The 14,570-nt window shown below is 41.8% G+C and overlaps 2 protein-coding genes across 8 annotated transcripts in view; both read left to right on the forward strand.

The window, feature by feature from the left end:
• Nucleotides 1–952: 952 nt before the first annotated feature.
• On the forward strand, nt 953–5,240 carry CH25H (cholesterol 25-hydroxylase). Of its 2 annotated transcripts, none has more exons than XM_086900949.1 (3): nt 953–1,137; nt 1,600–1,788; nt 3,835–5,240. In XM_086900949.1, exons 2-3 carry the CDS (start codon nt 1,717–1,719, stop codon nt 4,687–4,689), a joined length of 927 nt encoding a protein of 308 aa, XP_086757075.1. In that variant the 5' UTR covers nt 953–1,137; nt 1,600–1,716; the 3' UTR covers nt 4,690–5,240. The 2 variants fall into 2 exon arrangements, with proteins under 2 accessions (XP_086757075.1, XP_086757074.1); XM_086900948.1 differs by having other exon boundaries at nt 1,022–1,137; nt 1,610–1,788.
• A 5,211-nt stretch (nt 5,241–10,451) lies between these two features.
• Nucleotides 10,452–14,570, forward strand: part of LOC111931166 (uncharacterized) — a 77,358-nt gene continuing 73,239 nt past the window's right edge. For 2 of the 6 annotated variants that reach the window (XR_015290185.1, XR_015290184.1), the window contains exons 1-2: nt 11,103–11,269; nt 11,357–11,535. The gene's annotated coding sequence lies outside the window, so the exon portion shown is untranslated. Of the gene's footprint in view, nt 10,667–10,807; nt 10,845–10,892; nt 11,083–11,102; nt 11,270–11,356; nt 11,536–11,632; nt 14,131–14,570 lie in introns of those variants that run through there. The other 4 variants (XR_015290186.1, XR_015290183.1, XR_015290188.1 and 1 more) reach the window with 4 other exon arrangements.

The following is a 14,570-nucleotide window of genomic DNA, read 5'->3' on the forward strand; positions in this document are numbered from 1 at the left end:
CCTGTTAAGGTAAAGTGTGAGAATTAGGAATTTACTTCACTGGCAGTTTTCCATTGTCAGCTTGAAACTAATTAAAGTGTCCTTTGATTATGCCTTTTACTGGCTTGACAGGTTCTCAGTGAAGCTTGGCTGGGAGGTGGAGATTAAAAATTTGATAAAGAAAATGTGTTGGTGCTGTTAAGAAAAGTATTTTGTTTAGGCTGAAGTTTTTAATAATAGTTTTAATAATAGTTTTTAATAAAAACTGAAGAGGACTGTGTGTTCTTCGTCCTGACATTCTCAGCATCCCTGTGGGCTCAGGGTTCAAGCTACTTACCAGGGGGGCGAGGAGGAGAGTTTCATTATTTGTATCCAGATGCTTCATTTGAATATGCAGATTAACTAAACAGAAGGGGTCTGTAGAGTCGTAGAATCATTTAGGGTTGGGAAAGACCTCTAAGATGGAGTCCAAGCGCCCTCCTTCCCTCCGAACCCATTACACCCATACAGCCTGTGACAGACCCGTGCCCACCAACTTTCCGCTGCTGCACAGCAGTGTGTGTGTGTGGTTTGTTATCGCTGCGGCTTTGAGCCGAGGAGCGGTTCCCGGTGCCCTTACCCTCCAGCCGGCGGCGGGGCGCGGGTGGGCGCAGGGCGGCGCTGCCGCTCGCGGAGAGACCGCGGTGCTGGGCGGGACCGCCTGGGACTGGGCTCGGGCGGGACCGGGCGGGGCTCGGGCGGGACCGGGCGGGGCTCGGGCGGGGCTCGGGCGGGGCTCGGGCGGGACCGGGCGGGGCTCGGGCGGGGCTCGGGCGGGGCTCGGGCGGGACCGGGCGGGGCTCGGGCGGGACCGGGCGGGGCTCGGGCGGGTCTCGGGCGGGGCTCGGGCGGGACCGGGCGGGGCTCGGGCGGGACCGGGCGAGGCTCGGGCGGGACGGCCCCGCACCTGCTCGGCGGGCAGGTGAGTCCGGGCGTGAGCGGCGCGTTATGGCAGCATGGTAGCAGCTTCCTTTAAAACGAGAGCAGGCGTTGCCGCTACTTTCCGCTGCTCCTGATGCCTGTCCAGCTTCTTGGTGCTGGTCCTGAGCGAGTCCAGCCCTCCGGCACGCTTTTCCCGCAAGAAGGCTCAGACTGTTCTGGGATGTTGCCTTATCTCTGGTACAACAACAATGCTACCGTAGAGAGGGGGAGAAGAGGAGGGTGGAAAAAGAACTTTTCCCTCTAATGATGCGTTAGTTTCAGTATGTTGATTCCAGTTTTCCCTCCCGCTAGCTCTCCCTCATTTTCCTAGCCGCTGTAGCATTGTGCTGTTTGCGCTGTAGCTTGTACCTAAGAGCGCAGCCTGGGGTAGGTGCTTGCATCGCGTGCTCATGTGGAATCTATTTAAGACCCTTTGTGGGGCCTCATTCCAAACTATGTGCCCTTCAACCTAAACTCTGTAGCAGGAGTGAGTTTTTGAGAGAGCCATTTAGATTCTTGTAACACATGGGAAATTTTGGCAGCATTGCAAGTTGAGTGAAAAAAAGCTGGGGTTGTGTTGCTACATAAGGTACAGAAAGGGTTTGTGTGTACTTTGTCATCTTTTTTGTGTGTGTGTGTGTCGTACCTTGTGCTGATAAGGAAACTGAAGTTTGCAGAGCGGAGATATGTGGTAAATGCAGTCTGCTGGCTAAGCCAGGCATTTTGGACTCGGATTCTGGAGGATGAGGGTCTGTGCTGTCCGGTACGTGAGGATGAATGGTCCCGGGGCGGCTCCCGGCGGGGGAAGCCGTGCTGCGGAGCGCTCTCCGGGCGGCGCCAGCCTCCCAGGTAAGTGCTGCTCGCTTGCGCCTTGCTCGGGCTTCACGCTGCAGTCAACCCTAGAAACAGCGCTGCAGAATCCCGTTATTTTTCCTTAAGGGATTTAAGAATATTTTTCTATGACCTAATCTGCAGGCAAAATGCCTATTCTTTAAAATTTAGCTTGTGGGCAGCCATGGCTCTAAAAGTTTTTGAGACTTCATGTATCTGTAGGGATTAGTCAGAGGAGTGTCTTTAAGGCAGCTGAGCAATTTATGTCAATCTCCCTTAAATGAGGTTTGGAATGCATTATAGAATAAACTGATTCCCCTGAATAATTCTAATAAAAGAGAGGATCAGTTATCCCATCTGGGAGACTTCATTTCTGATTGTTACTGTATAAACCAACAGAAATCACATGAATATTCTTGGACACGGATGGTGATCATGTTATAAACACCTTATTGTGAAATAGAGTTTAGGATAAAAAGCAGTTGGAAGATTGAAATGAAGCTCTTGGATATAGATCCTCATCTGTTAGATTAGTGTCTTGCACTGGGTTTTAATTTGCAACAGTTAATGGTCTAAATAAACTAATTCAGCAGAACAGTCTCATAACAGCAAGGAATCTGAATTCCAAAATATATGTGGAACAGGTAGAAACCTGTCTCCAACAAGGACCTGGTGATTGCCTCAATAATAGTACAGGTAATGTTACCATTTAAGCAAAATTCTTGAAGCCCAAGGGGAGAACAGAATCTATTGAAAACAGTTGAAACTGAAAGCAAACTTAAGTGTTACAAATTTATGCATATCCAGAAAAGGTCACTGCTAATTAATCATGCTTAATTATTCAGAAGAAGGAAATATGGTCTCACATTTGCCCCATCAGATTTATTTTCTGATTAGCAAAGAAGTAAAATCATCTGAACAAGCTAATAAAGTCATCCAGGAAGTTGACCTCATTTCCAATATTAGAATAAATGCTTTACCGACAAAAGAGGTGAGTTCATAGGAAGCTTATGGCAAGTTTTGTTTCCCTAAGTGTTCAAAGCTTTGTTTTTCTTTTTCTAAAAGCACAAAAGAAGTGATGTCTTAGTGGTTAAATCAAAACTTCCATCATTAACCTCTAAATATTTTTAGCAAATTAGGAACGTTGGCGTCAAGCCTGCTGGCTGTGCTTGCCTATGGTCAGAGGAAGATCCTTTAAAGGACATAGGTCTAACTGGTGGACCTTTTAAGTGCATATGTTAATTTGACACATGGGTAAAGGAGGAATTTCATATCAACTTGCTAATAGAGATCTGGAGAGAATATTGTAATAATGTGATAATACTGGTCACTGAGCATCTGGTAGCATAATGAGATTTCACCCTGTATTCTTCTCTGCAACAGGGGGATCTTATGTTCTTCAAAAGTTGTTGGCTCAATTTTGCATCTAGTCAGGTCAGGTGAATTTTTCCATGTCAAGTAGATATAGGTATGTAAAGGAGAACATGACCTCAAATGCTGTGTTAAATGGAGAAAAGTCACAGCTACCACATCCAGACTAGTAGTGTCATTGTAGGTCTCCCTACGATTAAAACTAAGGCTATTTTATAATCAAGGGATCATTAAGAAAATACGTGTTTGCACACAGCCATTATTCACTAGATATCCACAGGTCAAACCTGGAATTTAGGTAGCAGTCACATTAAAAAAAAAAAAAAAATCAGTGGTAATTTTTATTGCCTTATCTATAAAGGCAAAAGGATAATAAAGGATGACACAATTCAAACTTAATAAGAAACAGCAGCTTTTAAAGTGTCTGCACTAAGTGGAGTGGAACATGTTCCAGCCCTTTCTCTGAATTCCAGCATTAGAATTCTGTACTTCTGCTAGTTTTTCCTACTGTGCAAGTCTCTTGTAGAGCTCTGCTGATAACCTTGGTCAGCTAATTCTGTTCGGAGATTGTAATGCATTATATCACATTCTGTATGACAGGAAAGGGAACTTCCCCTTTAACGATACACATTGCTATGTAAGAATTTCTGGGGGTGGAGTCACTGCTTGAGCAGGCTGCATAAAAGTGTGCAGGATTTCCAGCTGCCTCAGACTGCAATCAGCATGAACTGCAGCCTGCCACACCGAGTGCTGCTCAGCTCTCCGATGGAGGGACAGCGGGACAGGTTGTGCCTGCAGTCTCTTTGGGACTTTGTCACTGCAAAGGAGCCATTGATCAAGTCACCGTTTTTCCCAGTGCTGTTTTCTTTTACAGCATACATGGCTTTCTGTCTTCCATATATTGCACTGGACTTTTTAAGCATTAGACTACCAGACTTGAGAAAATACAAAATCCAGCCGCAGAACTATCCGAGTCTTGGAATGATGGTGCCTTGCATTATTCAAAGTGTATATCACCATGTCGTCTTGATCTTCCCGGTGACATTTCTACACTGGTACTGGAGACCCATGAAGCTGCCAGTGACAGCTCCAGAGCTGCCTGAAGTCCTGCTGCAAGTAGCAGTTTGTCTGCTGCTGTTTGATTTTGAGTACTTCCTGTGGCATTTGCTGCATCACAAGGTGCCTTGGCTCTACAAGACGTTCCACAAGGTGCATCACAAGCACGTGTCAACGTTCGCCCTTACTACACAGTATTCCAGCGTATGGGAGTTGCTGTCACTGGGATTTTTTGCTGCTATAAACCCACTGCTCCTCGGATGCCATCCTTTGACAGAAATGATTTTCTTCCTTGTAAACATTGGTTTGTCAGTGGAGGACCATTCTGGATATGACCTCCCATGGTCAACTCACCGACTTGTGCCTTTTGGATTGTATGGAGGAGCACCACATCATGATCTCCACCATCTGAAATTCAAATCGAACTATGCTCCTTACTTCACACACTGGGACAAACTCTTTGGCACATTCATGGAGTCACATTCTAATTAAGAATATTTGCCTGTGGATGAACTCTTTTATAGACTAAACTGGGACATTATTTTTTTAAAGACATACAGAAGATTGTATATTTGAAGCTGCCTATAAAAGCAATAGCTATTTATAACAAATCCTCTTAATATATGTGTATTTGTGTGTGTACTTGGAACTGCCTGTGTTAAGGGACTGCAAATGGGAAAGTGAATATCTGTTGCTTAAATTTGAGTGAAAGGTTTAAGGGAAGCATTAAGAGACATTCTCTCTCCTTTCCTTCTTTCCAGCTTTCATAAAGCATGTATCATGTTGCTGTATGACGTTTTATACATACGCCACAACATTATCTTACTGTTGTAGGATGATTTATGATGTAAACAGAAAAGGTACACATCATGGATTTTGTGGAGTTTAATCTGCCAAAGAAAATTGTTGCGCAATGATTTTGTAAAATATTGCTGCCAAGTCAGGGTGGTTGGATAACTGTTAAATGATTTTGATATTTATATTTTTTACCTTGATATGCTGTCTCTTTTTAATAGAGAATAAATATGTTCATTCTTTTAAAATTGTATTATATTTCACTTCATTCATTCCTCTGTTCATATTAGGAACAGGTATGGTTCCTTGTGCATAGGTGTCATTAATTTGAATTATAGAATCATATAACTGTTTAGGTTGGAAAAGATGTCTAAGATAGAGTCCAACCATTACCCTAACACTGCCAAGTTCACCACTAAAACCTGTCCCTGAGTGCCACATTTACACATCTTTTAAATACCTCCAGGGATGGTGAGTCAGTCACTTCCCTGGACAGCCTATTCCTGTGCTTGGCAACCCTCAGTGAAGAACATTTTCCTAATATCCAATCTTAACTTGCCCTGCCACAGCTTGAGGCTATTTCCTCTTATCTTTTCCCTTGTTACCTGGGAAAAAGAGACAGACATCCATTTTCATTTCAGAGTTTTGCAGACTTTTATTATTAAAATATTGTAATATTATTTCAAAAGTGAATAATTTACTTTTTCTCCAGAGTATTTATTTTAGTCTCCAGAGTATTTATTTTAAAATAGTTTACAATTTTGTAGAAACATAATATTGAAGAATGGAGTTTAAAAAGTCATAGTGAAATTTTATCATTATATTTTTGAGAAGCTTGAACAATTTTTACTAAGCAGCCCCTTAAACAAGAGCATTTGTCCTTGACAATCCTATCAATTAATTGTTACTTGCATGCAAAACCTTGTCAAGGAATATAAACAGAATTTCTACAGAGTAGATGGTTCTTTAAAGCAGATTTCAGGGGAATAGACTCAAACCTTTGGGATCCTAAGATAGAACAAAATGTCTATGCATTGCTAGAACAGTTACATAGAGAAGATCAAAATGTATCTCACAGAAGTCACACGGAAAAAAATAGGCTTGAAGAGATAAGCAAGGCTTTGATGTCTCATTCAGCAGAGATCCACACAGATGTCTAATGTCCACTACAAAACATTTTAATGCTGGTAATCATCAATCCTGTATTGCTAATAAACTTCCCAGGATAATGATGGAAACAGAGAAAGCACAAATAATGTAGGAAGTGTGGAAAGAACACTTAAACATCATCATCCAAAAGTCTCTTTGTCCTTATGTCTAGAGGGTTGTGTGGCCTTACAGAAGCTGTTTGTCCAGTAGAAGAGAGAACCCTTAGTATCTCCAACAACATGAATTTATGAAGGGAGCAGCGCTTTGACACACTCTGTCTTTTTGATAACAGGAAATAATTTTCATAAACATCTTCATAAACAGTACAAAATGCTGCAATCTCAGTAATTAAATACCCTCTCTGCTTTCTGGATATCACAGAAGAGCAACCCTTCTTTTCTTTGTTAAGAACATGATGCATATTAAGACCAAAAACTAAGGCTTGAGATAATACTGGAATCTGCCATTCATCTATTAAGCTGTGAGAAAGAATCCCCAGTCTTTCTGAAGGTTGTAATCTTAGGTATCTTGGTGTGTTCTAGAAAGAGAGGGAAATATTCTTTCTTTTCTGCCGAATGCAAGAGGCAAAAATAATTTTCTGATTTCTTTGAACTGTTTAGCCATTTTGAGATGTCCCAAAGTTATCCTTTCTGTTCTAGAAATTGCACTTAATTCAGCTTGGCAAATTCTGAGCATCTGGCAAAGATAATCTGTGGTTTCAAGGAGTTATACCTTACACTGTATTTTGTAACTGTACACTACAACAGTCTGTTTCATGTACAATTGGCTCTCTGACTAAGTAAGGGTAAAGGCTAACTGGTACTTGCATAGGACAGCTACAGGTTGCCGTAGGAAGCCTATGAGCAAAACCCACAAGAAAGGTTGTAACTAAACTCATGGGGATTATTCTGCTTTTTTGTATGAAGCTTAAGAGTAGATACAGTACTTTACTCTCCTGGAGAGAGTTCTAGTCAGCTGCAGGCAAACTAGACAACAGCTGCAAAACTATTCTTGCTGTTGTCAAGAGAGATGATTGTCTGATTTGGCATTGACAACGTAGCCTGACACCCACTGAGGATGATCAAACTGGTGATGGAAGGAGGCAATGTGCTGCACAATGATCCTGCCTACTCCTCACATCCTCAACATTTGCATCACTTCAGACACACACACCAAGAATGTGTTTCCACAAACATGGAATTTCCCCCAGGTTATATCTGTATCTAATCTGTAGCCAATCAGACCTGGAACCTCAGTTTAAAGTCTCGTTATTGCAAGAACTTGGAATACTCAAAAAAAAAAAAAAAAGTTGTTAAATGAATATTTGACTAATACATGTCTGGAATGGCTTTTTTGAATCCCATACTAGAAATATCTGTATTTCATCCTCATGATGTAATCCCCTTTCCCTATTTCTCCAAAGCTTTTTAATGTAACTTAGGTTCTAAACTCGGAGGGGTTGAACCCATTTGCATCTTGTGTGTACTTTGAAGTGCTTTCTGTAGCAGTTTAATTTAATCTAAGTTTAGTTGTGCATGTGAGAAAAATTCATGAGCAGAAGACCCAAACAAACACATAACTGCAGGCCTTTGCAATTCAATGAAAACATATACTGGTGATAAAGCAAATAAGGGTTGGGGTTTTTTTCCTGTTTTCATTGAAAGCTCAGCATATACTGTGCCACTGAGCATGAGAGGACAGTAAGTTCTGTGTATTGATAGTGGTGAGATTTTAAAACAGGATTTTATAGATGTTACTTCCTATATTTGCATTTCCCCATGGTCTTTACCGCAAATCTTTGCCAGACAAAAGGAAAGGCATGACACTCACTTGTAAGGGTTTATGTAAGAAAACCAAACACAACTTTCCCTCTTCCAAAATTCTGCTACCTTCCTTCCTCTTTATAACGTGACTAGCTGTTCCACACAGACTTCCTATCTAATATGCTGAAAGCTAAACTGTGGTCATTTGTGAGTAAATAGAACATGTTTGCAGACAAGCTATTTGAAGCTATACAATAATATTTTTTTTTTTGTGCTGCTATTGTCCACTTTATATCTTCAAAATTTAATAAAGCTCGAAGAAATAAGATTTTATGCATTTCTCTAGCTTAATTCTTAGGCAAAAACAAAATATTGAGCTCTTTGTCTGCTCTTGTGAATTGCAGGAGTTCCCAAATTCTCACTGGCAATTTAGTCCTATACTTCTCTTGAAATGTAGGGGGAGTCTTTCAAACAATACCCAGCCTGGCAATTTCAAGATAAGAGTATACTGCTGCAAAAGGACAGGTTTCTTCCTAGTGGCTGTGTTTTCAGTGCTGCTGTAAAGTGCACTTTTTCCTCATGTGCTCTGGAGTCAGCATAGGATGCTCAGAGCAATGCTGAGTCAATATTCAGTGCTGGAAAAGACTTGGTCCTCCCTCATGTTGATCAAATGCAAGCACTTCACAGGGGAAAACCTAAACAGTTCTGGTCTATAACTATGATTTCTTATGATTTATTATTATGAAGATAATCTGCATCAATAATGTATTTTTGACTTGGTTAATCTAGTGTGTTATCAGGATTAAATTAAAAACTAGAATTTCTTTGGGTAGTGCTGTCTCTAAATTATTTTTGAAGCAATTTTTGATGACAGAACACTTAATTGTCATCTGTTGCCTCTCAATATCATTGTAAGGAATGAAGCACTCTCATGTGGCTTTATCTTAGTGGCCTCAGCAGTCACTTCAGTTTCTCTTATTCTTGTTTTCATGCACAACTATTAGGCTTCCACTATTACCTGCCCAAATCTATGCAACCCTTTTTGAACAGGAATAATTTTTGAATGGATCTGTATCTGAAAAAATCATCTGTCTTGGACTCTCAAAAAATACAAACTCTCACTGGATTTATTCAGATTTCCTCAGGGGAGAGGCCGACTGGAGTGTGAAACAACCATCGGATTTACATGTAAACCACGTCAAAGCCCTGGCTTTGCATGCTCAAATGTTGACACTGATCCTGCATTGCTCGGTACAATCCAACCTGAAAGGTCTTTGTAGCACAGGCTGGAGCTGGGTTTGCAGCATGGTTTTCTTGTAAAAGCAACTGCCAAACAATTGTTTTCCAAAACTTAAATGTGTTTCTAATTTAGGGAAATTTGAAGTTGTTTACTGAAAAAAAGTCCCATACTCTCTCTCAAACTAACCAGCATAAGCATTCCAGGCTTTAAAGGGAACAGAACCAATGCAGAGGGCTCTTTAGCTGTGGAAAATGATGCTGAGATTTTAATCCTTCTTTTCAAACTGTTTTCTTCTCAAGGAAAAGATTTTAAAAGCTTACTAATCATGTCGTCTCCCAGTCTGGAATGATTGCTGTGATCGAGGCTATAGGTGTGCACAGGGGAAGGAGAGAAAGGAGGATGGGAAGGCACTTTTATTTCTGTCCCTTGGTGCAGTGTGCAGTGCTGTCAGGTATGGATTGAGTGTTGCACTGATATCTCCTTCCCACCAGAGCACAGATGGCTTCAACCCTCAGGTTCTTACTGCTGGAATGGCTCAGACTCCATATCCAGGCACAGCCTTTTCTTATTGTTATCTCTTTCTTTCTGGGAATTCCCACAGCAGCAAAACACTGTGACCTGCAAGAGGGAGCTCCATCTTTGGACAGCTTAAAGCAAATATATTTTTGTGTCACTAAGCATAAGACTAAGTTAAAAATATCTACAGGCACATGATCTGGAGCGCCTCTTCCATGCTCAGATTTGAGATAGCAGGTTTTACTTGTGGAAAAAAAACCCAAAGGGGGTGGTTAGTACGCCAGGAAGGCAGAAACTGACTGCTTGGGTTTCAGTCTATTGAAAGAGACTTCAATACTACAGATATGTGATTTTAAGGGATGGGAAATACAGGGCTACCTGTGCTTCCAGGGAGAATTTAGATGGCACATATTTTTATTTGTCCTCAGAACTAAGCAGCAAACAATTCAGGGAATTAAGTAGTCCAAAATCTAGGATAAGCCACAGAAAAACTGTTTTTAAGATGAAAAAGATGCACCCTGTTTATCAAAATAATATGAAAAAGCACTGCTAGAAATTTTGTTGGTGTCTCTTTACACACCTTTTCAGCCATTCATAGCAGCTGTGAAAAATTACACCCCTAAGAAGCAACACACATGGGTAATTTCCTTTAAATAGCTCCTTTAAGGGATTTATTTACAAAACTTCCGGAACTAGTCTAAATAGCTGAGACAGTGGAATTTGTCAAGCTCTCTAGACAAATGAACTTGGGAAATGGAATGATTTAAAACTGCACAGGCAGCTCCCCTGACACTTGCAACTTACAAAACCTGTAAGATCAGAAGTGCCGTTTTCAGCTGAGCTTATAGAAAAATACCCACCAGCTGCCTTCCCCTCTGTTTTTATCCCCACAATCTCCACTGGTGTTCTCCTTCCCTGGTAATGACAAAATACTCTCCTGAGCAGCTGCTGACAACCTCCCCTTGTCCTCCAGGGAAATGCTGAATCCTGCCAGCTGCTTTGCCAGGTTTGCCATGTTTTATCCCTTGGGCACTTGGATGATCACTCCCAGGTGCACTTGGGAATCCATTGCATGCACAAGTCCTGCAGCAAATGCAGGCTTACCCCTCACAACCTGTCCTGAAAACCATGTCTGAGGCCAAGCTCTTGGTCTGGCCCGTTTCTATTCAGCTCCAGGCAGGCTGGCAAGTGTTTACTCTCAAAGTCTTTCCCCTGGGGGTGGGAGAACCTCAGCCTCCCCACTTGTCTCTGTAGAGCCTATTTGAGCTCAGCTCAGAGGAGTAGGAGAGATTTTTCTGTTCTCTAGTCCAGGGAGGTCTTGCTTTGGCTCCTTGTGCTCCCTGAAGTGACCTGAACTCAGGCTGGGCTCTGCTGCTGTGGTGGTGAGGAAGCTCGAGGCCTGCTGAGGCCTCCTGGGCGGGTGTGAGTGGAGGCCCGGGGCTGTGGTGGGGAGGCCGGGCACACAGGGAGCCGTGTGAGGGGAAGGGGCTCCGGCAGGGCCGTGCACACACAGCTGCAGGGTGTCTGCAGCCTTTGAGGGTGTCAGGTTTTCTGGTCAGCAGCAATTCTGCTGCCATCAGGTGTAACCTGAAGTTAGAGCTTCAGGAAAGTTAGTAATGGCTTATGAGTTTTGGTACTACAGTGGTGAGGAGAGCAAAAGATTATGTAATTGTTCTGTGGGTTTAATTGTTTCCAGTGTCCTTTCACTGCTCCATGGCTCATCACTGATTCAGCTTGTCTGATGCTTCTTGTGACTCACCTGTGGGAAATCGCTTTTCCGGTTTATGATATCTCCACTTCATTTTATCTACCTGGCCTATTTCCTAAACCAGAAAGCTGAAGCAAAATCACTAGCTTGGACCTTGCAACTGGCAAGTGGGTAACAAGTCTATGTAGCAGCACTCTGTGGCAGTACCATGACCGAGAGTTTACTATTTTATTTGCTTTATTACAAATCCTGATGCTGCGCTCCTAACTGACCTCCACTTCCCACCCTGTTAAACCTGGGCTCTGTGCCTACTGCTCTACGTCCTTTTCTTTCTGGAGATTAATTGCATAGTTTAGCCAATATGCTGTATGCTTTTTTTCCCTCCTCTTTTTGTGACTCAGATTTGTATCTTGAGTAATTGAACCATTTTTCAGAAGAAGGAATTTAATTTCCCTCTGCACTTGGCACAGCTTGCAGAAGAGCACTGTTAAACTCTGAAAGCTATGGACAGATAACAAAAGAGCAGAGCATGTAAAATGTGGAAAGGCACATGCACTCAGCCATAGCAGCACAACAAGCTGATTCTCTGTTTTATTTCCTTTGTCTATTGAACTTCAGCTTACTGCTTCGCTGCTTTTCTTTTAGACCCCTTAATCATAGGGTAGCGGGATAAATTAGTGCTCATGTACTGGCGTCAGTCCTGTTTCTAGAAGTTAGCCATCTTGCTAGATCCTTGAATTTGTGCTAACTGCAAATATTATTACTATTATTTATTTATAGTATTATTTTGAAACTCTGACAAAAATCTAGATGCTATATAAATAGAGGAAAAAAATCTATCTCCCAAGAGGCTAAAGTGGACCTTTAGACATTCTGCGTTCAGAAGTTACTTAGTCCTGGTAGCTAGAGTGAAGCTTTAAATCAAGACTGAAGAAATCTATAATGTGTATTTTGTGGAAACTGCATTTACTTCTTTGTTAGAGGAATTTAATCAAAGCTTTCTCATTACAGACATCTAAGTTTGACTTGGCAGTAACTGGTCCTTTCAGAAACCTGAAAAGCTGATGTGTGTCTGTTACCTACAAAGCATTAATACTTAAACAAAACAATGGGGCTTATTTATTTATTTCCTAGAACTGTTATTACAAATCTTGATTATTTAATGTAGATGTAACACCTACTAAGCTCCTAATTGGCTGTGTCAAGGAGCAGGAGAAGTTTGTTTTGCTTCTGACAATGTACATGAAATCCACTGTTGTAAGAGATTTCTATTATGGTGTTACAGCTCTATCCTTAAGGTACTTCTGCCTTTTAAGGTAAAAATTCCAGACAGTGGCGTAAGGAAAACAGCAGGATTCAAATTTGGACTTAAGTCATACCAAGGTAGATGGTATCTGTCCAACTACCTTTGACAGTGGCTTTCAGGGTACACCTGCATTTTCGTTCTGCTTGAGTGGGACTTCCAGGGTGAGATTGATAGAAATGGATGTGTGGCACTTCTGGTGATTGTCCAGCTCATAATACTGCACATATATTTCCATTTTATTTCTCTATGCAAACATAAACATATGAATATTATTTTTTAATATACATGTGAATTCCCCATTACTTTTATCTTTTGGTATTTACATATATGTAAAAAACTAGGGCATACAAAGTGTTCTGCAATGTGGTGTAAGAAAGCTGGAGATGACATCAAACCATAGCCATGGGTGGTAGTTAGAGACAGACATCTGCAGAAAGGACCATGAGGGAGCAGTGATGGGGAGATACAGGCATGCATGCTCACTCTGAGGAGAAACCTAAGGGTTCTCCCCCCAGGTAAAAAACTGCTGCCAGAGAACAAGACAGCTGAAACTTGTGTGGTAGTGAGAGTGTCGTTTTTCACTCAGTTTCAGAAGGAAACAAGTTACGCAACCGCAGCTTATGTCAGAGTCTTCCAGTAATCTGTTGGCTTGTTACACAACTCAGCACAATTGGACAGACCAGGAGAGGTCCCAAGATATTAAGTGCTCTCACATTTTGTGGAAATCACTAGCTGGGCAGAAGCGGGAGGTATTTGCACCATTTTGACTGTTTAGGGGAGGAAGTGACCGCGGTTCACTCTGTGTGAAAGCAGTGTGCCAGCCCTGCACAAATATGCACTGCAGCCTGTACTGTCTGTTCCTCAGCTTAAGGCCAAGCAAGATACAAGAGAGATGTTCTGGGAATCTGTGTGTGGGGTGAGCTCTGGGGACTTGGGACAGGAATGAGGATTTTGTGGGACAATAAGCCTGGAGGGTAGCCGGAGATACTGCTGCATCAAGGAGGACCTGGCAGAAATTCTGTGGTTTTTGTGGTTGTACTGTTTAACTCACAAAGTCAATAATGCACAGGAAACAAGGATTTACAGCTCACAAGCAGTTTCTTTGATTTGAACCACGCCCCTTATTTTTCACTGAAAAGAGTGACAAAATCAAGAGCCACTTGATGATCCCCAGTGAGCAGTTCTGCAGAAGAGACCTTATGACAACCTCATCAGTGTCACACTTCTTCACAGGAAGGTGAACTCCAGGGCTATGACTCCTACTTGTGAAAAGGCAGAGCAGCTCTATGTCAGTGCTGTAGGAGAGGCAGTGGTGGCAGACTGATCACAGGGAAAAATGAGTGGTAGGAAGCATGGAACGAATCCTAGGAGGTGGCTTCAGAGCCCACACTACTTTACTACTGATCATTGTAGACAATGAAGCTTCCCCACAGAATGTCAGCAGTTCTAAGTGAAGGTACATGAATCATGTGATTTAATTGCATGGATGTTTAGCTTTCTGTGGTTTTAATAATCTCTTACCAAAAAGCTGTTTCTCATATCATTATTTTATATCTTTCTCCTAGTGCAAAGGATTAAAAATCCTTTTTAATTTTGCTAGTTTAGATGTGTTTAAGACACAAGATTGCATGATAATAATGTAAGCTGATATAAATTTTGGGAGTAGAGACATTATCAAATTAAGTAATCTTTTGCAAGAAGAAATGTACTCCACATTAACTGGATATGAAATCAATGGGAAGAATTTCCTAGAAATTGCAAATTTCTTTTTTGTGTCTTTGAAAATTACCAGCCCTCACCTCATTCAGCTCAGCACTCCCAGTTTTGCATCTCCACCTGCAGAAACCCTTGCACAGGGTGGTTCCAGTGCTTTCCCAATACTCCCTTTCCCCTTCT

This window comes from Cyanistes caeruleus, chromosome 8 (assembly GCF_971803275.1).
Source record: "Cyanistes caeruleus chromosome 8, bCyaCae1.hap1.1, whole genome shotgun sequence".
Lineage (NCBI taxonomy): Eukaryota > Metazoa > Chordata > Aves > Passeriformes > Paridae > Cyanistes > Cyanistes caeruleus.